We start from the raw sequence: 22895 nt of genomic DNA on the forward strand, positions 1-22895 counted from the left end.
AAATCTGCCTTCTAAATACCCACATGGCTTGGCCAGATTGCAGCAGGAAATATTTTATAGCTACCACATTTTGTTTCTTCATTAGCACTACTGGAGAAACACCAACTCAAATTAGAGACTAATCTACTTAGAAATCTGTGTAAGCAAATTAATTACTGTAATAAACATGGTTAGATGTCTATGTTTACTACGACGGTAAGAAAAGTAATGTCTCGCTGTGACGGGCTTGCTCAGATAAAGGGACAGCAGCTTGATCCATTCCTCCAGGAACTAGACAATGTGACTCCAGCCTAGAGCAGAGCAGCACGGGGGCCATGGGAACGGGCATCACAAAGCCACAAGGATCACGCAGCCACACTTGCCATCCGCCTGTGCTAGCGTGTTCTGCATTATTTCTGAAGTGACATGCAGGAAAGGAACGTTTAATAGCATAGGCCACCCCTCCCCTGAGTCACCCAGAAAAACAGTGACGCTGAAGTGTAGGAACGAGCAAGGAAGGTTTCCGGAAGCAAGAGGGTGGTGCCGTGGCATCTAGGGTGGGCTTGAATAAAACGCTTCAAAGCCGCACAGCTCTGCCCCCACCGCCTAACCCAGATTTCTGGTGATGATCATAACAATACATCTCCATACCCTCATTATGCTGCTTCTACTTATCTTGACATTCAGACTCCAGGATAAAAGAAGATGTATTACATGTAAACCAATTATGGGGAACAGAGGAATTTAACAAGAGAGCAATGTGTGCCATGTGATCGTCCAATTATAAGCTTTTCTTAATTACTGGGAGCGAAACAGGAGCTATCAGAGATTTAAAATCAGTCCTAAATCCTGAATATGAGTTTTTTAAAAGCACAATAGAGGGACGATCAACCTTTCTTTCACTGGAAGAGTTTTCCAGGGACCCGTAGGAGCTTGCCACAACCCAGGAAAGGTTGCTGAGACAGCTGGGGAGTCTACCCGGGCCAGAGTACCTGCAGGGCTGTGCCTGTCTCCCAGAACCCTGTACACCGCCCCAAACAAGGGGAGGGGGCAGCAGGCTCAGACAAAACCACGTGTCTGTGTTTCAGAGCTGATGGAAAAATGCCAGAGCACCAATATTTCAAGAATTGGTAAGCCCAGAGTCGCAGTTACGAATTGGCCCAAAGTTATGGGGATGAAAGGTAACGATACACTTGAAAATGTGGACTAGGAAGAGATCAGCTTCGTGTGAAAAGAACAATGATTCAGGGAAATGAAATTTCAAACCACAATGAGACATCATCTCATACCTGTTAAAAGGTCTTTGATGGGCTGGGCGCAGTCGCTCACACCCATAATCCTAGCACTTTGGGAGGCCTACGTAGGAGGATTGCTGGAGGCCAGGAGTTCGAGACCAACCCGAGCCAGAGCGAGACACCCCCTCCCTCACCCCCGCTCCCCGCCCCCATCTCTAGAGGAAATAGAAAAATTCTCTGGGAGTGGTGGCACACTCCTGTAGTCCCGGCTACTTGGGGGGGCTGAGGCAGGAGGATCATTTGAGCCCAGGAGTTTGAGGTTGCAGTGAGCTGTGGTGCAGAGAACCACTGCACACTAGCCGGGGTGATAGAGTGAGACTCTGTCTCAAAAAAGAAAAGAAGTCTTTTAACAAAAAGACAAAAGATAACAGTGTTGGTGCGAATGTGGAGAAAAGGGAACCCTTGTACACTGCTGATAGGAATGTAAATTGGTACAATCATTACAGCAAACAGTATGGAGGTTTCCCAAAATAATTAAAAATCCAACTACCATAGGACCCAGCAACCCCACTTCTGCGTATATGTACAAAGGAAATGAAATCAGAATGTCAGAGAGACATCTGCCGTGTTCATTGCAGCTCTAGTCACAATTGCCAAGATGTGGAATCATTCTAAGTGTCCACCAAGGGACGAATGGATAAAGCAAATGTGGTACATACATACAACGGAATATTCCTCAGCCTTTAAAAAGAAGGTGATCCTGTCCTTTGCAACAACACTGATGAACCTCGAGGACATTAGGTTAAATGAAATAAGCCAGGCACAGAAAGAAAATTATTGCAGGACCTCACTTACATGTGAAATCTAAGAAAGTCAAACTCACAGAAGCAGAGATTAGAATAGTGGTTCCCAGGGGCTGCAGTAGGTGGGGTGGGGAATGAGGACAGCTTGGTCAAAGGGTACAAAGTTTCACTCAGACAGGAGGAATGCGTTCCAGACACCTACTGTATAGCATGGTGACTATACTTAATAACACCGTACTATATACTTGAAAATTGCTAAGAGAGACTTCAAATGTTCTCACCAGAAAAAAAAAAAAATGACATGTGAGGTAATAGATATGTTAGTTTGATTTAATCATTCCACAATGTATACACACACCAGAACATCACCTTATATCCCATAAATATATATGATAAATTTAAAAAATAATGATTCATTGCCCACATAACTGATATTACTAATAATAATAGCTAACATTTATTGAGCCATCTCTATGTGCCAGGCACTGTTGTACACACATTACGTGAATTAAATTCCCATAAGTGTTTTCATTAGCCTCATTTACACATACGGAAACTGAGGCATGGAGAGGACCAGTATTTTGCTCAGTGTCAGAAACTCAAGTGGAAGAATCTGGAAACAAAGGCAGGCAGTCTGATTGCAGAATCTGCATTCTTCCCCACCAGGCTGCTCGCTGTTTCCTGGCATGGATGTGGTGTAAGAGAAAACCCCCTCCACACACTCTCCGACCCCCACCCCGACCCTCCCCCAGTACACCCACATCATGCTCTCAGAGCCAACTGGAGCTCGGCCACCATGCACTCCTATGTCCATTTAACATTTCTACTTTTTATATTCAATATATAGATAGGGATACAGATTTCGCCTTTTGAAAAGATTTTGGCCTTTTCCCTGTCTTTAACACAGGCAGACAAGACAAGCCACTTGCCTGCATTTGGAAACTTACGTGTATTGGTGAGGCGGGGTCGGGCTGAACGCTCTAAAACACAAATCAGAAGTGTCTGTGTCATCATCTCATGCTCTCAAGGCTACGTTAGTGAGAACACATGTTACTGGTAAGAATTAGATGAGACCTTGCCTTTAACAGGGAATACTGGCAGCTGGCCATGACCAGGCAGAAGAGGAGCACCCACATGTCTTTGCAAAAGCCTCGGCTCAGCGTCAGAAATCCGAGGAGGGAGACCAGGACAATGAGTAAAACCGCCAGCACATTCTCCTTGACATCTTCAGTCCTGTGCAAAGTACACAAAGACAAAGGAAAGGAAAGGTAAGTTTGTCCGCTTTTAAACAGAGAATACCTGCGTGCTTCTAAAATGACAGACCGTGACAGCACAGTAGTTACCTTAAGCAACCCTCTATATTGGCTGCAAGATTTCAAGGTTTCTTTCTTTCCTCATTCCTGTGCTTTATAAACAAGAATCCAGGTTTTGGCCCCAGATTTCTATCATTGAAGCAAATGAAGTATCGGCCCCGTGGATCTCCTTAGCCACTAAATGAGGTTTACTGGCGAGAGGCCGTTAACGATTCCATCCACAACCACGAAATGTGTTTCATATAAAGAGCTTCGCTGGCTCCTTTCAATGGGGCGGGGGTCGCATGAACACCTGGTGAAGGCAGGAAATTGCTCCCAGACACAGTCTTTGGAGCCAGGGTTTGCTACCCAGTTTCGGAAGCTCAGAGAGCTCCGGCCAGAGAGCTGAGAGGGAGTTGCAACCTCCCGAAGGTGCAGAGGGCCTGCTATGGGGTGTGCCGTGGCCACACTGTCTCACTGGGTGATTTTTTTTCTTGTGGGACTCCCCATGCAAGGGACAAAGGGACAAGGTAAGGGAGTTTTAGGGTACTGATAGGAGGGGGCTTCAGCGCTGGATCCTGAAACCTAAGCAGGATGCAGGATGATAACTGACTGCAACTGCAAACTCCTGGGCTCAAATGATCCTCCCACCTCGGCCTCCTAAGTAGCTGGGGCTGTGGGTGCATGCCCCCATTCTCAGCGAATTTTTCTTTCTATTTTTTGTAGAGGTGGAGTCTTGCTATATTTCCCAGGCTGCAAGGGCTGCGAGATGGGAGAGAGCTGGTGGGTCACAGTGCTAGAGAGGATTGGGGAACCGGTAGAGGGAGGTAGAGGGAGATATGAGCAATGAGCAGAGACCGGGCTTAGGACTCCAGAGGTAGAAGACTTCTATGGGAGGAAAAACATGCAAGGTGGGGCCATGGGAGGGAGTGGCAGAAATGGAGGAAGGGGCCGGGCGTTGTGGCTCATGCTTGTAATCCCAGCACTTTGGGAGGCTGAGGTGGAACGATTGCTCGAGGCCACAAGTTCAAGACCAGCCTGGGAAATATAGCAAGACCCCATCTCTACAAAACAATAGAAAGAAAAATTAGCTGAGAATGGGGGCATGCACCCACAGTCCCAGCTACTTATGAGGCTGAGGTGGGAGGATCATTTGAGCCCAGGAGTTTGAAGTTGCAGTGAGTTATCATGAGCTCACTGCATTCCAGCCTGGGTGACAGAGCGAGACACTGTCTCTAAAACAGTGTAAATTAAACAATGGAGCAAGGGAGGATGACGTGGACCACGAGGTCAGGAAACAGAGGCCCAGGGTTCAGATGAGTCATTCACAGGAATTCTGAGCATACTTCTTACCTCACCAATTTTTGCTCCTATACATGTTGGTTGCCCTCACTAAACCGTGATCGTTTTTAAGACAGGGATAAGTGGCTACTTCATGTCTGGCATGAAAGCAATCGTGAACATTTTTAAAAAATGAATAGACTATTTTTTTAGAGACATTTGAGATTCAAGGCAAAACCGAGGGGAAAGCACAGAGTTCCCACATACCCTCCTCCCATGGACGCACACGCACAGGCTGCACCACGACCAGCACAACTGATGAACCTGCACTGACACGCCATTGTCACCCAAAGTCCACGGTTTACATTAGGGTTTGCTCTTGGCGTTGTGCGTTCCATGGGTTTAGGACAAATGTATCCATCATTATAATACCATACAGAGAAGATTCCCTGCCCTAAAAATCATCTGTGCTCCACCTATTTGTGCCTCGCCCATTCTAACCCCTGGAAACCACTGGTCTTTTATTGTCTCCATGGTTTCGCCTTTTCCAGAAAGTCATAGAGTTGGAATCTTTATAGTAAGTAGCCTTTTCAGATTAGCTTCTTTCACTTAGTACGAAGCATTCAAGGTTCTTCCATGTCTTTTTGTGGTTCGATGCCTCATTTCTTTTTATCCCTTATAATATTACAGTGGGTGGATGTATCATAGTTTACTTTTCCGTATACCTATTGAAGGGCATCCGGGTTGCTTCCAAGTTTCAGCAACTATGAATAAAGCTGTTATAAACATTCATGTGCAGGTTTTTGCATGGGCATAAACTTTCAGCTCATCTGGGTAAATATCAAGGAGTGAGATTGTTAGGTCGTGTGATAAGAACATGTTTAGTTTGGTAAGAAACTGCAGAACTATCTTCCAAAGTGGCAGTACCATTCCGCATTCCTGCCAATGATGACTGAGAGAGCCTACAGCTTTGCATCCTTGGTGTTCTCAGTGTTTCAGGTTTTTGCCACCCTAATAGGTGTGTGTAGTGGTATTTCGTTGTTTGCAATTCTCTAATGACATATGAGGTGGAACATCTTTTCAGATGCTTATTTGTGTATCTTCTTTGGTGAGGTATCTGTTCAGACCTTAAGCCCATTTTCAAGTTGTTCATTTTCTTACTGCTGAGTTTTAAACATTCTTTGTATGTTTTGGATAACGGTCCTTTGACGGATATGTCTTTCATAAATGTTTTCTTCCAGTCTGTGGAACATTTTTAACGAAGGAATAAATGAGTGAAAACGAACCCAAATCTAATGCCGACACCTGATGTCCAACAGCTAAAGAAAACAGGGGAGAAACAACTAAGGATAAAACTCAAGGAAACACAATTAAGTGCAAGAATCATTTGGTAGGGACTTTTTATATATAATTACAGACAGATAGATGATTGACTGAAAGATATAGATATAGATTTAAGAGATTCAAAGAACTGGAAAAATAAATGACTGCAGTAAAATAAGTTTGGAGCTTCGCCTGCCAAGAAGCGCGGCCCTGGGCCTCCCATAGAAAGGGGGGCAAGAGCCAGGGGAAGGAAATGATGGTTAGTTTGTCTGGACTGCAGCTGACATACTACAGAATAATACAAGCAAGGTAACACAGGAATGTACAGAAAGGTCAAGTATGCGGAGATCATGATGCTCAAGTTAAATTTTTTTAAAAAACTATTTGGGGGAACTAAAATAGATTTGGCAAAAAGGGAAATTTGTGTGTCATTTATTTTCCACTATGCACTTTTAATAGAGCTAAATATATTTGGTTAGTGCCAGTTCATACAATAAAATCCACTACGTGTTCTTCAGTGTGCTCGTAACATCTTGATGTACACTTAAAAACATCTAAGAGCCCTGGAAATAAAATGAAACAAATTTTAAAGGAAGAAAAACAAAACTTTTTTCTATTTGGAGGGAAGGAATGAAGTTCCTAAAAAAGTATTTTTCTCCCAGATTCTCCTCCACCAGGAAGGACTCCATTACTCTCCCCTCAGGTCTCCACCACGCCCCTCCCGTGGTCTCTCATTTAAGCTACATTTAAATACTGAGCTAAAAAGTTTACTCACTGGGCAGGGGGTGAGGTGACTAAGGCTGTACTTTTGGAAGAGGTTTACATGCTACACCGGAGGGGAAAGAGACCAGGGCAAAGATAAACAACACTCCCTGGAGAGGTGACCAGAGCCCGGGAAATCGACATGGCTGTGGACTAGGCAAGGACCCCTGACTCTACGAAATAATTCATCCATACAGACCCCAAATGGATTATGTACAGTGATGCACTGATTGGAAGAATAAAGATCTCTCCAAGATTTCAATCTGGTTGAAAAAAGATCATGGTGGAATCAATGGCAGAAATTGGGAAGAGGAGCTGATTTTCAAAGGGAAGTTAGTTCATTGGTTCATGCAACAACAGTGGTCAGCCCTGCTCTAGCTGCTGGGATACATCAGTGAACAAAAGCGATGGAGCTTCCTTTCTAGTAGGTGGTGCCGTAAAGTAAATATGGACCCAAAAAATCAAGTATATTATATAGTATGCAAAGGCAATAAGTGCAACAGAAGAAAGACTAGAGCAAGATGCAAGGAAAGGCGAGGGGGTTGGCCATGTGGATATTGGGGGAAGAAGGTTCCAGGCAGAGGGAACTGCCAGTGTAAAGGTCTTGGGCTGCAGGGTGCCTGGCACGGCTGGAAAACAACAGGAAGGCCAGCGGGGTGATGGTGGGAGATGAGGTCAGAGAGCACAGGAGTGGCTACAGCGTGGGGGACTTGTGGGCACTGTGAGCACTTGAGTTTTCATTCTGCGTGAAATGGGAGCCGCTGCAGGGTGGTCAGCAGAGCAAGGACATTGAAAAGCCTCACTGTCTTGTGTTAGGAGCAGTGCAGGGGGGAACACGTAGAAGTGGGAAGATGCCAGTGCAGGAACCAGGTGAGAGATGAAATGGCTCAGACCAGGTGGTCGCATTAAAGCTGGAAAGGCGCAGTGGATCCATTTGGAAGGAACAGTGACCACAGCTTCCTGTGAGAGACTGAATTCAGGTGTGAAAGGAAAGAAGACTCAGGGATGACTGCAAGACGTCTGACCAGAGGAACTGCAAGGATGGCTTGTCACGAGTTGAGATGGGGAAGGCCACAGGTGAAGCAGGCCTCGGTGTGGTCGAGAAGAGGGGCTCAGTTTGGACTATGATCGTGAGACATCAATTTGGTAGCTGGATATACAAGTCCAGAATACAGGAGATGGGTCCAAGTTGGAGATATAAATCTGAGAGTCACTGGTATATTTAATGTTACAAGACTGAATATAATGACCAAAGAAAAGAGAGCAGATAGAGAAAGAAAACAGACCAAGAGCCATGCAGCTGCTGGGGACTCTAACATGAAGGGGTCGAGAGGCAGAGGAACCTGTAAAACTTTCCTTCCTATAAGGAGCGGCCAGCAAGGCAGAAGGAAAACCAAGAAAGGGCTTGAGAAGAAGCCAAAAGAAGAACATCTACCAGGAAAGAGGAGAAATCGACTGTCAAATACTGCAAATGGGTCTAGTAACATAAGAACTGAAAGACAGGTCAATGGTGACCTTGACAAGGTCAGGTTCAAAGGAGCATTGGGCTTGGAGGAACCGGAATGGAACAGGATTCCAAAAGGAGAAGAGGAACTGGACACACGCACAGGCAACCCTTCGAGGAGTTTTGCCGCAAAGGGGAGCAGAGAGATGGGACGGTAGCTGGTGAGAAAGTCGGGTCAAGAAAGGATTTTTAAGGATGGGAGATGTAAGAGCACATTCTCACAGTAGCAGTGATGGCAGTGAGTTCAGCTGGAGAAGCACGGATGATTTCCTCTCTACCTGGCTCGTAGCTAGCTCCTGCTCTTATAATAAGAGAAAATAAGCAAGGAGATTAGGACAAGTTCAAAAATATCTGAATAGAATGGATGGAGAACTACAAGTGTGTTAGAACAGGCTACAATTATAGCAACCATGAAGCTACTGCTCAGAGACTAAGGCAAGATTTTCAGGGAAGAATCTGCCTGGTTTTTGAACAAGGTTAGCGATCCAGAACTTTACCAGTTGGAAGTTTATAGCAGTGGGTTAGCTCAGTGGGTTTCAGTGCTTGATACCCACTGATTCTTCACTTCCTGCCAGCTCTTACAGTTTGTTTTTTATTATGCATACTTTGTCTTTCTACACTTTAAATTTTAGCGATTCAAGTTTCTTTCATCCACTTTGCATGTAATGCCCCCCCCACTGAATCTCGAAGGCAATACATTTATGCCTTTGGAAATAAAAATTTAGCTATCAAAATAAAAAAGTATAAAATTTATTGTGGAAATTTCTGGGGTTTTTTTTTTGAAACAAATCTTTTGAAAACACTGCGGTCCACAAAAGCTGCATTGAAGTGGAGACGTCTTACGCCTGGGAATCTGCATTTTTATAGCACTCCCTGCCCTGTTTGGGGCTTACACTCTCCTTGCAATGTTCCCAAACTGCTCAGGTTTTCTAGGTCAGTGTTTTGGGTTTCTTCCTCCTTCCTTGCTGTGAGCTGTGGGTTCATGCAGTCTCTTTCCTCCTCTTAATTGACTCCGAACTATAAAGCTGGATCACCCATCCTGCTCACAGATGACTTCATGTAGGCTAAGGGTCTAAATTTTAGTGTCTGGATTTGACAACATCTATTTCGGCTACCTGAAATTTTTTTATTCATTTTTCTTCTTTCTGAGTTCTGGACCACATTCCTGGTAATAATAATGATGATAATAGGCCGGGGCGGGAGGGATAAGGAGATAAATTTATTGACATAGGGCGGAGGTGGATCGCTCAAGGTCAGGAGTTCGAGATGGTGTTGTGAGGCTAATAAGGAGACCCCGTCTCTACTAAAAATAGAAAGAAATTATCTGGCCTAGGTTAGGAATTAGCGGGCCTGTTTTTTAGGTGTTTTTTTTTGCCGGGCATGGTGGCGCATGCCTGTAGTCCCAGCTACCTGGGAGGCTGAGGCAGGAGGATTGCTTAAGCCCAGGAGTCTGAGGTTGCTGTGAGCGAGGCTGACGCCACGGCACTCACTCTAGCCCGGGCAACAAAGCGAGACTCTGTCTCAAAAAAAAAAAAAAAAAAATAACGATGATAATAGCAACTGATATTTAAAGAACTCTTTCAGTGGGCTAAGGTGATTTCATCCTCATAACCTCCTCATGGTATAGGTTTTCCCTGTCTCACAGGTAGGAAAGCGAGGCACTGAAAGGTTTCGCAGCCATCCTAAGATCACAGCACTAATAAGTAGTGGGGACTGGATTTGATTCCCAAGGGCCACCTCCAGAGCCCAGGGGCTCCCACACCAAGTAAAGTATCTATGGATGAGGGCGTAGTGCTATTTCTAGGTCATTACTAAGCATAAAATCTAAAAACTCATTGTCGTTTGCAAGAAAGGGATGAAAGCCATAAAACCATGAACTTTTAAAAACCACAGTCATCTTCCTCATCCTTTGTTAGACCTCCACTGGATTCTGAGTTAATTTTTTGTCACCAAGTACATTTCAAAACAACAAACATAGGCATCCATAGAAGTATTTGTTTTTAATATGAGGGTTAACACAAGCTAGTCCAACTTTCAATAATTCCTTCGTAACAGAAAATAATTAATATTTCAAGAAAATGCCTCATTTAGCAGAATGTTTTGTCTTGGATTATTAGTTAAGTATTAAATGTTTCTCTTAAGTGTGTGTCCCTTGGGTGACATAGTGTTAGGAAAGCCCATTATAACTCCATTCCCTGACTTGTGGGTCCTGAAATTTACTGTTATAATTTGGCATGACTACAGTTTTTTCTTACGTGATCACACCAGTGAAGATATTACTGCAACAAGCAGTCAGTGGGGGCCCAACCACAGGGCAGGCAACCAGTTTCCCCATTGTCCACACTGGCTGGCACTCAACTGCACAGCTCGGCAGTTGCTAAGGCAGCGTTAACAACAGCATCTTGAATGTTTAAACCAACCTCCCAGTCGGAGTTACTCAGCCCTTGAAGATCACAGTACCATCCTTGGCACATCTTGAGGTAGAGAGGACAGAAATGGGCCCTAGTCCCTTACCTGGCCCCATCTCCACCATGCGTTACCCCATTCTAACCTCCCTTGTCTGCCTTCCCAGCCAGTAACCACATCTCCAGCCCTACAGCAGTTTATCCTGAGGAGCAATGGTAATCAAAGGAGAGAGGAAAAGGGTTTGGGGGAAGGATTAATATTTAAGTTCGTGGACATCAGACAGAAGTGAGCAATGAGAATCTGACCTGTCTGGGGAAGAGGCAGAAATCACCGACTTCATCCCCTTCCTCTCCCCACGTCCACACCCAGTCAAGCCAGGCCCTGTGTCAAAGACGGAGCCTCAAGCTTTCCCACAAAAATGGGGCAAGATATGAGTAGACCAAAGCATAATACTGTCCCCAAAGCTAACCTTAAATATGAACTATGTTATCCAATTCTCATATCTCCCATTGCAACTACTAAATTACACCTGTTTAAGTTTTCAGGATCTTACTGGCTTTGACTGTGGGTTGGCAGCAAGGAGGTGCACAGCTTGAAACCATTCTAGGGAACCTAAGCAAGTGGCAGTTTTCTTTTTAGAAGCATGCAATTGTTGTGTCTTTCAATGGTACATTTGCATGCTCAGTCGCTTACCGATCCAGTAACGCCAACAAGGTAAGTCGATCGTACCAGACTTTGATCCACTTGCCAGGGAAAATGATAAATTTGTAAAACTGCTCTCGGTTAAATTTTCCTTGTGTTGAAGAACATGACGAGTCTTCCAGATCCTGACTCACATGCTTTTAGATGCCGAAAGAAACAACAGAGAAAGGGTTTCATATTGTCATGCCATTGCCACAAATACACATCATAATTTAAAAATATAAGAGCAGATGTTCAAATTCTGAAATTTAAACATATTTCATTTAAAACGAATACTCTAAGAAAAGGATAATGATAACAAAAAGGGTCTTTCTTACCAACACACTTCAATTCCATTACAGCACACCATTAAGATTGTGCTACTCGTCACTGGAAAGCTCTACTATTCATTAAGGCCAAGAAACTGCCATAAAAATCGTGCTTATGAAAGGTAAGAATTCAACGAAAGATCTGAAATGACTTCATTTCTGAAAACTGTGTTACTTAATGTAATGTTGAGAAAAGTATTCAAATTTTACTAAGAGTAAAAAGATTTTCACTGGCGATATCTAGGTCATCGGTGAAGCCTGCCATTAAGAAAACTAAAATGGTTTTTGAAAAAAAATCTAAACGAATAAAATTGAAACATGTAGGGAAATTCGGATGCAGACGTTTAGAGTTTTAACCCCAAATTCAACTCTGGCTAGCTCTAATCCAGTGGGAAAAAATTCAGTTTTGAAAAAAATGTTAATATACATTGCTTTATATATCAAATACTTAGTGAGGGACCTGGTGCAAGGTGAGGGACCTGGTGCAAGGTGAGGAACGGGCAGTTTTCCATGCAGTCCCCTTAGCCAAGGTGGTGAAGACTGAATGCGTTTGGTTAATCCTAACAGTCAGGTCCAGCCTTAAGTGAGGTGCTTCCTATTAGACATCTCACCTTGCATTAAGCACTTTGTCTCTTGTCCTCCGTGCACAGAGGCTGTTACAATCAAAGCTCTCATTCATCTCCTGCACCATTTGGCCCCTGCTTGTCACTCACTGCTCACTACTATCCCTCAGCCTTCTCTAAATGCCCCAGCTCCCTGCAGAGCTTCTATTTCTAATCTGTACATACTTTTAATTGTGGTAAAAAACAAAATAACATAAAAATTACCATCTTATCCATTTTTAAATGTAACATTCAGCAGTGTTAACTATATATTCACATTGTTGTGCAACAGATCTCTAGAACTTTCTCATCCCCAAAACCCGAAACTCTGTACCTGTTGAACAACTAACTCCCCACTTCCTCTCCCTTCGGCCCCTGGCAGCCAACCATCATTCTGTCTCTATGAATCCGACTACTCTGGGTACTTTATGTAAGTGGAATCATATGGTATTTACCCTTTCGTGACTGGCTTATTTCACTTAGCACAATGTCCTCAAAGGTCATCCATGTTGTGGCATGTGTCATAATTTCCTTCCTTTTTAAAGCTGAACGGTATTGCATGATATGTATTTATCACATTTGTTTATCTACTCCTCTATCAGTGGATACTCTGGTTGCTTCTACTCTTCAGCTATTGCGAACAGTGCTGCTATGAGCATGGGTGTGCACATATCTCTTCGAGATCTGGCTTTCAATTCTTTTGCATAGGTACCCAGAAGTAGAATTGCTGGATTATTCTAAACTATATGTTTATTTGTTTGCTTTTTCCAAAATGGGGTTAAGGCTCTAATTTCCCCTAGGTTAACAAAGATAAGGCAGAGGAGATTACAAAGAATGCAAAGACCCAGAAAAGGGATGGGGATGGGATGGAAGAGCAGCTGCGGAGGCAGCACTGGCTTTTAAACGCCTCCCACATTGCTCTTTGGCTTATAAAGCACAGGGGTGCACATGGGCAGACTACAAAGTGCCTGGCATGCGAGAGGGCAGTGCAGCTGCCTCATTAGACACCACTGCACAGCCCTCCGAGAAAGCAGACTTTACCATCGCTCCATTTCCGGAGGCTGACTCAGCTCACGGGCTGGGGTTATTCCAGACATCAAATATTAATGCAAAAGGCATCTGGAGGGAAAGCTGATCCATCATGAAGGCAACACACAGGAGGAGCTGGACTGAATGATTATGGGAAAGTTGAGATTGTAAGTGCCACTCGTGCCTGGAATTCTATTCCAACATAAGAGAGCTTCGCGGAAGCTGTCTGCTGTCATGTCAGCAAGAATAGTTTCTTGTTTGAATGATGATGAACTTGTGGTTGATAGTAAACTTCCCCCCAAAGTGGGTCCTTCCCCTTGATGTCCCATGGACAAAGGGTGTAATAGAGGCGCACAGGTGCCCATGGTTGACTGTCTTTGTGCTGTGGGAATCCGCGTATGATGCGTAAATGGGGCCAGAGTAAGCAACAGCCGAGGTGATGGCCTCTTTCCAATAGCAAGAAAAACACCTCCTTAAATCGAGGTTCCATGTTATATCCTAAGTGGGAAGCTGCAGCCCCAAGGCCACATGTGGCCCTCTGGATCCCCAGGCACAGCCCCTCAACCAAATCCAAACTTCACAGAACAAATCCCTTGATTAAAAGGGTGTGTTCTGTAAAATTCGGATTCAGTCAAAAGGCCCCACTCAAGGATCCAGGAGGCCGCGTGTGGCCCCGAGGCCGCAGGGTCCCCACCCCTGGACCTTACCTGTTAGAAAAGGTCAGTATAAAATGAAATCACGTGAAGACTATGTTTGCAGCTTTTGTAAAACTTATTAAAGATTTTGGCGTACTGTGCTGTTGGTTGCTTAAATGAAAATCCTTATTTGAAAAAAAAAACTCATAATTTAATGGAAGAAATGATTTAATTTCTTTTTATGGGAAAATAAGGTTCATAGAATTTCGTTTTTTTCCCCTAGATGCCAAGGAAGCCCAGTGCTGTATGCACGGACAAACTGACCAAAAAGCTATTTATGCTTCTGAGTTATTAAGCCTTTGCCAAAGAACACCTGTGTCACATTGCCCAGTAAGTCAGGCCTGCAAGTTTAATTCTACGATTCTGAGACAGAGATTAGAAAATGGGGAGGCGGGAGGACAGGGTACAAGGTAAGCTTTGGCTCTTTTTAAAAAACAAGATGATTGCATTTGCTCACATTCCCCATACAGATGTATTCACAGCATAATACCCAAGGTTCATTTAATCAATCTGAATTATCAAGAACAGCTTCGCCTATTATCAGTATATCCTGTTTAAAAGGGCGGCGAAGCACGGAGTACCTTTTAGAAATACTTTTGGTGGAATTAAAAAAAATCTAAGAATGTCAGAGACTACCCACTCGCTAGATACCTGAAAAATTCCACTATTCAAAATAATGCTAGCTTCAACAGTTCCAGATAACTAATAAGAATTTTGATATTAATAATCGCTACCAATTATGAAAGTCATAATTTTGCCAAGTATTATCTGTAATCCTTAAAAGCTTACAGTAACTCTTCCAAGTGGGTGTTATTCTGTCCATTTACAGTCTGAGAAACTGAGGCTCCGAGAAGTCAGGTCACTGGCCCAAGGTCCTACGTTAGGAAAAGCTTTGCGGGAAGCCCAGGCCTGGGCTCTTTCTGCAACGCTGCTTACAGGGCCCAGGTGAATCCAGGCACCCAGCAGTGGTCATTAGCAAAGTGAAAGCCACCTTTGCAGCAAAACAAATAGAGCTCAAGAGACAATACCTGAGTCCAGTTGTGAAAGAACAAGTTAAAAGCACGAATCTGAAAAGGAAACCAGCTAATGGACACCGGCAAAAATAATTAGAATGAGGAATAACGGGTTACAAGCAATGTTACTTAAAACAAATTTAAAGTCAGATTTGTGACTTTGAGGGTGAACCATAGCTAATAAAAACCGATTCGAAGGCCTATTCTGCGGAAGAGAGCAAGTGATCAGCTCTGTGGAACCTCCCGGAAGTCAGAACAGGCTCAGGTGGATTTAAATTGTAGGCCTCCTTCTGGGGGGATCATCAGATTATTAAAGGTTCTCAGAAGGTCTGTGTAGGTTTTACCTGAAAGGGCAGGGGAAGGGAGACAGGATGGAAGAGTGAAGAGCAGACAGTATAAAAAGCGTCCTTTGGCGCACCACGTGCAACTCCTAACAGCTCTCAAGCCCAGCATGGGAAGGGGGACTTGGTGAGGACTCGGTTTAGTGTCAGGAGTGGGCTCAGGGGACATCACAGCAGAGGCTGCCAAGGAGGATGTGAGAACTGGAGGACGCAGTAGTGACTAAAGGACAAATGGAAAGGAACCCTGAGTCAGGGTCCCTCCAGTGCCCCGAGTACCAGGGCCCTCTGCAACCGAAGTCTCCTTAGATATCAAACCCCAGGTGAAATAATGCCTGACCCCCAAGATTTCCCATAAAACTAAGGGAAATAGGAGAGTATCCAGCACAATGCCATGCACATAACTCGTGGTCAAAACATGCAAGTGGAATGTGAATTGTATCTAGATATGAACAACAGTTTGAAGGACAAAGCATATAAAGCAAATGTAGGATGATATTATTATATTAGTGGCTCTATTTAGCTGCCAGAATTCGTAACAAATCTTATAGATTCTAAACACATTACAGACAGTCCCTGACTTACAATGGTTCAACTTACAATTGTTCACCTTTACAATGGTGTGAAAGTAATAGGCAATCAGTAGACTATCAATAAGTTACATGAGATATGTAATATTAATACTTGATTATAAAATAGGGTTTGTGTTAGATGATTTTGCCCAGCTGTGGGCTACAGTTAAGTGTTCTAAGCATGTTTAAGATAGGCTAGGCTAAGCTATACTCTATGATAGGTTAGGTATATTACATACATTTTCAACTTAAGATATTTTCACAGGGGGACAGCCCAGCCCCATCATAAGTCAAGCATCTGTATTTAAATGAACTTCTGAATATGATAAACGAAAAGTATGAAAATGTTGGTTTTTCTTTTTAAAGCCTTACTATACTTTCAAATAAAAGAATATATATGATGAAAAATAAATATGTTACGGTATTATAATTGAAAACTCATCTTTTGGATCTAAATAATTATTTCAACTGTTTTACCTGTTAGTAAATGTCAATGTTCTTATGAATTCTCATTAATTCTCTAATAGCAAAGTGGGATGTATAATAAATGCTCCCTTTCTATATCCTAGAATAACAGTTGGCCGGGTCTAGCGCTGGGCCCCTCTGCAATTCTCATCAATTTCGATCAGTTTAGGGCCAAGGAACTGCTTGGCTTTCATGCTATCCACAGCAATAATAACGCCACTGTCATAGACTTACATAGAGCTTTAGAGTTTACAAAGTACTTTCATACACAATACTATCTCACGCTTAACGTGAGACGACCCGAATGAGTTTGAGACCAGATCCAGGTGAGGGAAGCAGAAATGCTGTATTCCTACAGATCCAATGCTGCTCTTGGGTAGACTGGGCTACCTCTCAACCAGCGGTGTAACAAAGAAAATGTTTCAAGGTGATTACTCAAGTGCTGGCCCATATAACACAAAGGGAAAATGAAAGATTTTAAAAGTTATGGTAATAAGTCTACAGAACATACCTTGTGGGGTTAGAAGCACATGATGGATAAACTGAGGCCCAGAGAAGTACAGGTTTATAACATGGATTCACCCAATGTTGCAATTGGTAATGTTTAAAACCCCTGAATGCCAATCTCAAGTTCAAAGGACAGATTTCCACCAATTCCAATCGTGCCCCAACCTTTGCCCTTCCATTTGTGCCTGGACTCTGGCTCTGCAACGATGATGAAGAAAAGAAACTCCCCCTCTTTTCTGCATATTATAAAAAGAAGATGACCAGCAACTTCTGGGAGCTCCCCTTGCAGGGCTACTTCATTCCATGCACCGCACTTTCTTTGTGCCAGGGAAGAATTTCAGACAAGTCTTTTCTCTGGCCTTGGCTCACCTCCTGGCCACTCACCCTGGAGAACTGGTGCTTTGGTGGAATTAGAAGAGTTTGCATGAGGTGGGGAGAGGGTGGTGCTCACAGGCTGCACTCAAGGAGAGAGGGAGGGAGGATGGGGGAAGGGAAGTGATTAAACAGTCATCTTCAGAGCCCTATTTCTGCAGGACCTATCTAAGAAATATCTTCTGTTGTTACCCCTGTGCCTCCAGGCTCCAGGAACACGAGGCACGCCACACCGGCTTTCCGTGTCACCTCCAGGCCCTTGGCCAGGTTTCTCTGCCTGGACACTGTTACCTCCTTTTTATCTGGCTAACTTCAACTCATCCTCCATGCTTAAGCCAAAGTGTCACCTCGCTGAGGAAAGCTACTCTGATCCCATTTCCTGGCCTGGGGCTTCCCCTGTGTCCCACTGCATCCGAGCCCATTGCTATCACAGTCTCTGTCACATGGAGCTGAAATGGCTGACTTGCTGTTAAACTTCTTAAAGGCAGGGACAGTGTTTTTCCACCACCGTATCCATCTCCTGGCACAAGACTGAAGGCACCGTCAGCCCACAATAAATACTTGTTGGATAATGAGAAGGAAACCAACTTATTTTTATTTTGTGGCTGAAACCTAATTGAATTCCCCAGGGATATCAACTAAATTTAAAAAACTAAATAGTACAACTAAAAATTTTTTTCTAGTATAAGACCTTTGTAGATATCTACTCAGGGTCTAAATATGAGACTGGATCGTAGTCCTCATATTTCCCCCCTATACACATATATAGTAAAGTATAAAATTTTTAAAAATTTTACTTAAAGTTAAGAAGGTTGAAGCAGTCAATGAATTTGGTTAAGTGACTAACAATGAAACACTACAGAGGAATTTATGCCTCATTAGCATTATCATTCCACTTACAGGATTTTAAATGTCAAATAGGGAGCCGGGTAACTGTTTCTGATTTATTCTTGCGGTATTTACTTATTTTCGGGTTTCTGATCTAACCAGGATGTTTTTGAGATATTAAATCAATGGATTTGTACCTTTGATAACTCAAAGTTCCTAATTTCCCTGTGGCTCTGCTATTCATGGAATCAATGGTGTTCACATCTTTCCAAACTATCTCAATGTTTTCACCAAACTTTCTTGGGGGTTCAACACTAACATTCTGGAGGGGGAAGGGTGCTTTTCCATGTCTATTTCTGAAAAAAGTGCAGGGTTCTCAGAGAAAGCACACTGTGCAGGGTCCCATGTGCAGGGCTTGCTGTGAGGACTACAGGGGAGCTGAGGGTGTGGCCTCACACACCTTGAACAGGGCACCACGCATGAAGTGTGCAGTTGGGGTCTGAGGCCCTCCAAGGTACAGGAAAGACTGGTGAGCCCAAAGAGATGGGTGGAGAGGAGGGGGCTGCAGAATGCAGGGTCCTCAGAGCAGGGGGCAAATGGCAAGGTCTCTGCTGGTCAGCGGGTGGCAGGCCCAGCACCATGGCCAACCAAGCAGGAGCACCACACAGCACAGCCGGTGACGAGGCTGGTGTACGTATCTGAGGGGCTGCTCCATTGCCAGAGGTGCCCCTCTCCCCTCCACTTCCCCCCACGGTTCAGGAATGCCATCCCCTGTCCCCAGAGGCCCTGGAAAGGAGAAGAGGGAGGTGAGCCTGAATACATAAAAGGGAGGAAACAGTCTTGAAAGACTGATTCTTCGAATGGGCTAAATATTTGTTCCCATAGAAACTCCTTCAAGCCTTAAGGACTGAGTCACCCTTAAGTGGCACTTTTAAGTCAAGTCCCCCCTGCATTCCCCACAACAGTGGGAGTAAGGGCTCCAGAGCGATGCATGGTCAGTTAAAAGGTAATTCAACAATTTCTTGCCCATCTGAGCAATAGTGTATACATTTCCACCCACTGTATTATCAAGCATCCTTTGGAAAAATCTGGTTAAGCTATCATAAAAACAAATACAAAAGTATTATTTTTTCAAAGGTAGGTTTCTCTAGAATGAACTGAAACATTGCCAGGAGGAAGGTAAACACAGAAACAAACAAAAAAAAAAACCTTCACACTAACATGACATTATCCTGTCTGTAATCCTCTTCCCTCAGTCTGTACCAACAGAAACCCACCTTTCTCCAAGGTCTAACCCAGGGGTCCCTTCTGAGACGCCTTTCCCCTTCCCCCTCCTCTGAAACACCCCGGATTGAACCTGCAGCTCCAGCTTCCTGTCTGGGTGTGTGTCTAACCTCCCATGTTATCTTTGGCTTTGAAGCTTTGGCTCTGCCTCCCTAGAGTCTCGTTAAAGGTTCACTGGATAAGTGAGCGAACATTAATAAATTATCTCTTCGTAACAGAATGGAAGGCTTCATATTTTAGACCTCTTGATGATAAATGTCACTTGCCCCAAGAATAAAGTCTCTCTTCGAGTCAAACACTTAAGAATCTTTGAATCTTTAAGACACAAGACCATAATGAATTAATGTTTCCAAAAAAACAGATATTTTCCAAACCACGGGGGGGAAAAAAAGCAACCTAACCCAGCGAGCTCTTGAGAGATTTTTGCACATCCTGGAAACCAAAGATCAATGTGAATGAATGTCTAACGTGTTTTGAAAAGCAATTAAGACAGTGGCAATCCTGTTAATGTCAACAGAGGTGACCTGTTATCTACGTGGTTTCTTTCCACATTCACTCAGTAGACTACCATGCAGTGATAGACCAGGTCATCCAGCCTGGAAACAGGGCTGAAGATCCCCTCCGTCCACAGCACCCACAAACAGCAACTCTGCGTGGTACAAACCCGTGGGGTCTCTGGCTGGGTTCTCCGAGCCACCATCAGCAGCAGCTGTTGCTGAAGGGCACTGACTGCAGGGTCTCCAGAAGATGGATCTTGACTTTCAGAAGTTGTGGTGCTGGAGGAGCTGACCTGCATCTCCCTGAGGATGGGCGAAACAAAAGTTATGGTTACCTAGAAATACCAGAAGTCATCTCTTTAGTATCCACGAACACAAGGGCGCTAGGGATTACCCATGCAGGAGGTACATGAGCCTTTACAGCCTTCCATGAGCAGTTGAGAGTCAAAAATTATGTCTGCAAGGCCAGCTTCAGGCAGAAGGTCAACCACTCTGCACACGTGGAAATTATTCCAGCTGTCCAGGGTTGCAGTGTGCCATGGGGTAGGTAGGTGGATGTCTGGTGTTTTAGAGGTGACAATTTTAATTCTTTACATATTTAATGGGTGGGGTGGGAGTAGAAACAGGTTCTAGCCTCATATTTTGTGAAAACAATAAATCATTATCATGGGCTTGATAATTCCACCCCCCCAGATCAATCAGGAAGAAACTACCTCACTGCATCTCCCCCCCACACACCCCAAAGCAAGGAAAGTATATATTAGATAAAAGAAATGCCTCAGGTAATTGGAAAAAAAAAAAAAAAAAGAAAAAAAAGAGGACATTACTAAATCAGTTGTGATCTATATCTGAAATAGTTTTATTATCTTTAATCACACACAGATTGACAGGACTTAAGTTAATGGAGTTTGTTAAGCAATCTGGCATGTTTTTCTTTTGGCTGAGAAAGCAAAAACTAGGACATGCTTCCCGAGCTGATTTTTCTAGCAAGGTAGTTATAAGTTTTAGGAGACAATGTTGGCTGCCTACCCAACAGTTATTTCTAACAGAATTCCTGCTAACATAACCCCATTGTATTAAATCATCCAAGACTGTGTGCTTTGGAAGAAAGACTAGGGCCTTCCCTAGCCCCAGGGACAAATCCTGTCTCTAAGCCATTCACCCTGGCCAGGGTTTGGCTTTGGAATGAGAAAGTAACACAATTCTAAGAGGTTAGGACAAACCTTTGCTCTCCTCATAGGGGAACCAAGAAGACTCTGCTGGGGATAAGGGAGTTCATGGGCAAGTTTTTCTAGTTCTTAAAAGGTAACAAAAGTAAGGGACCACCTTTCTCCTGGCCTTCAGATGCTAGTAAGAAACACTCCCCTCGGGACTGAGGGCTGAAGAGCTCAGAGATGGAAAGGAACGGGTTTCTTGACAACAGCATTGAGCCTCTGAATTCACCAACTTTGGGCCTCTTGTGTCCTGAGATGATACGTCTCATTGTGCATTTTGAATTGGGCCTTATGTTTCTTGCAGCCCAAGCTGCACTGACTAATACAGAACCCTCGGGAATATAGATGCTACAGTAATGTAATTACCTTCTGATTTATGATTTATACCTTTCGTGATAAAATTTATAACAAGTTTTTGGATCTTCCTTTTTCCTAATTCCTTACTACTATATTCACAAACATACAAGTACTTATTCTATATGAACAGTGTCTACAATACCTCTGCTATTTCACACATACACATATACACATAAACTTGTCTACGTTTTAAAGACATAACTGGTGATGCATTCAGTAAAGTACTCCTCACAAAGAACCATTTAGGAAATATATATAAAGTCATGGTTTAGGAAATGAACCGGGTAGGCTTAGTACATGGAGTTTGAAACCTGAAAAAAATCCTGTCCTTCCATTCTTTGGATGATTATTCTGTAAATAGTGCTTTTCCTTCTTGCCTATGTTAGCAGCATACTCTCTCTCGCTGACAGAGAAAAAGATCAGATGTATAAAAACACTGTTCATTCGAACTGTTCTGATTTGTACAGAAACCAGTGAGTAACGTAACTCTGTCATCTCATGGCAAAATACAAGAGAACTGAAAGTGCCTTGTTAATACAAACTCAAGAGATACCTAAAACTCAGCACATGCCAGAACTTCACCTAAACCAAAGGACTAATCTGACTATGTTGTAGGTAAGGTAGGTAGTGACTATACACAGGCAGGAGTGGGAAAAGAAATGCTTGCTTAGTGCAAAAATCTAGAAGGTGTATAGCACCCTCTATCGCCAACTGAAACAAACTAAGAAAGTGACGATTGTGTAAGGTGTAACATGTTTCAGAGCAACCCTCTTCCTGCTAGTGCTCCCTGCTAGGAAACATGATACAAAAGGAAGTGTCCATACACATCAGCTTAATTTTTCCATCTTATTTAGCGAGTTTCTGATGGCAAAATAATAATAATAATAAGTAACATGTTTTCTTATGTAAGCCATTTAAATATCCTATTTCAAAATCTAGGGTTTGATTTTCTATTTAAAATCTTTTGGGTGAGTTCTAGAATTAAATAGAACTAGGATTAAATTATTTATATACTACTTGCTATCTGTGACTATAAACATGTTGTTTTCCTGCCTCAAATCCTCCTTATAAAATAGGGAAGGTTGTTTCCTCAGAGCGATTGTTTCGAGAATGAAATCAGACTACGCACGTAAACACTAAACGGTGGCTCCCGTGTTTTAGTCACTTCGTATCTGGCCCTGAGCTGTTTACTTCCTTCTACTGATTTAGGGCTTGACTTTGCTTCTTCTCAAATAGCAACATGATCCCCATGCTTTCACAGAAACGATACATTAATTCCAGTTGTCACTATTAGCAGGCATGGGGGAAGAGTGTCTTGCCCTCGACTTATACCTGACTACCTCTTTATTTTACAAAGACAGATGCAAACAGCATATTAAGTTCCCTCTTAATTAATCTCTTTTACAAGAGTTGCTTATTCTAGATAAGGCATGAAGATGTTAAGAAAGAATCTCTTCTGAGCTGTGAGTGGTATGTCATCACAAGCCTGTACTGTCATCTGCATTGTCATGGGTCTATGGGCTCCCC

General features: G+C 43.3%; 1 protein-coding gene across 1 annotated transcript in view; it reads right to left on the bottom strand.

Moving 5' to 3' along the window:
• Window positions 1-2964: 2964 nt before the first annotated feature.
• The window catches only part of LOC138380439 (pecanex-like protein 2), a gene marked incomplete at its 3' end in the record, with an annotated part of 31026 nt that continues 11095 nt past the window's right edge, over window positions 2965-22895 (bottom strand). The window contains exons 3-6 of the mRNA XM_069464972.1: window positions 19965-20100; window positions 11279-11424; window positions 3097-3250; window positions 2965-2997 (exon numbers count right to left, since the gene is read on the bottom strand). Of these exons, the coding sequence (XP_069321073.1) occupies window positions 2965-2997; window positions 3097-3250; window positions 11279-11424; window positions 19965-20100 (469 nt within the window). The remainder of the gene's footprint in view (window positions 2998-3096; window positions 3251-11278; window positions 11425-19964; window positions 20101-22895) is intronic.

Source organism: Eulemur rufifrons, unplaced genomic scaffold, assembly GCF_041146395.1.
Source record: "Eulemur rufifrons isolate Redbay unplaced genomic scaffold, OSU_ERuf_1 scaffold_463, whole genome shotgun sequence".
NCBI lineage: Eukaryota > Metazoa > Chordata > Mammalia > Primates > Lemuridae > Eulemur > Eulemur rufifrons.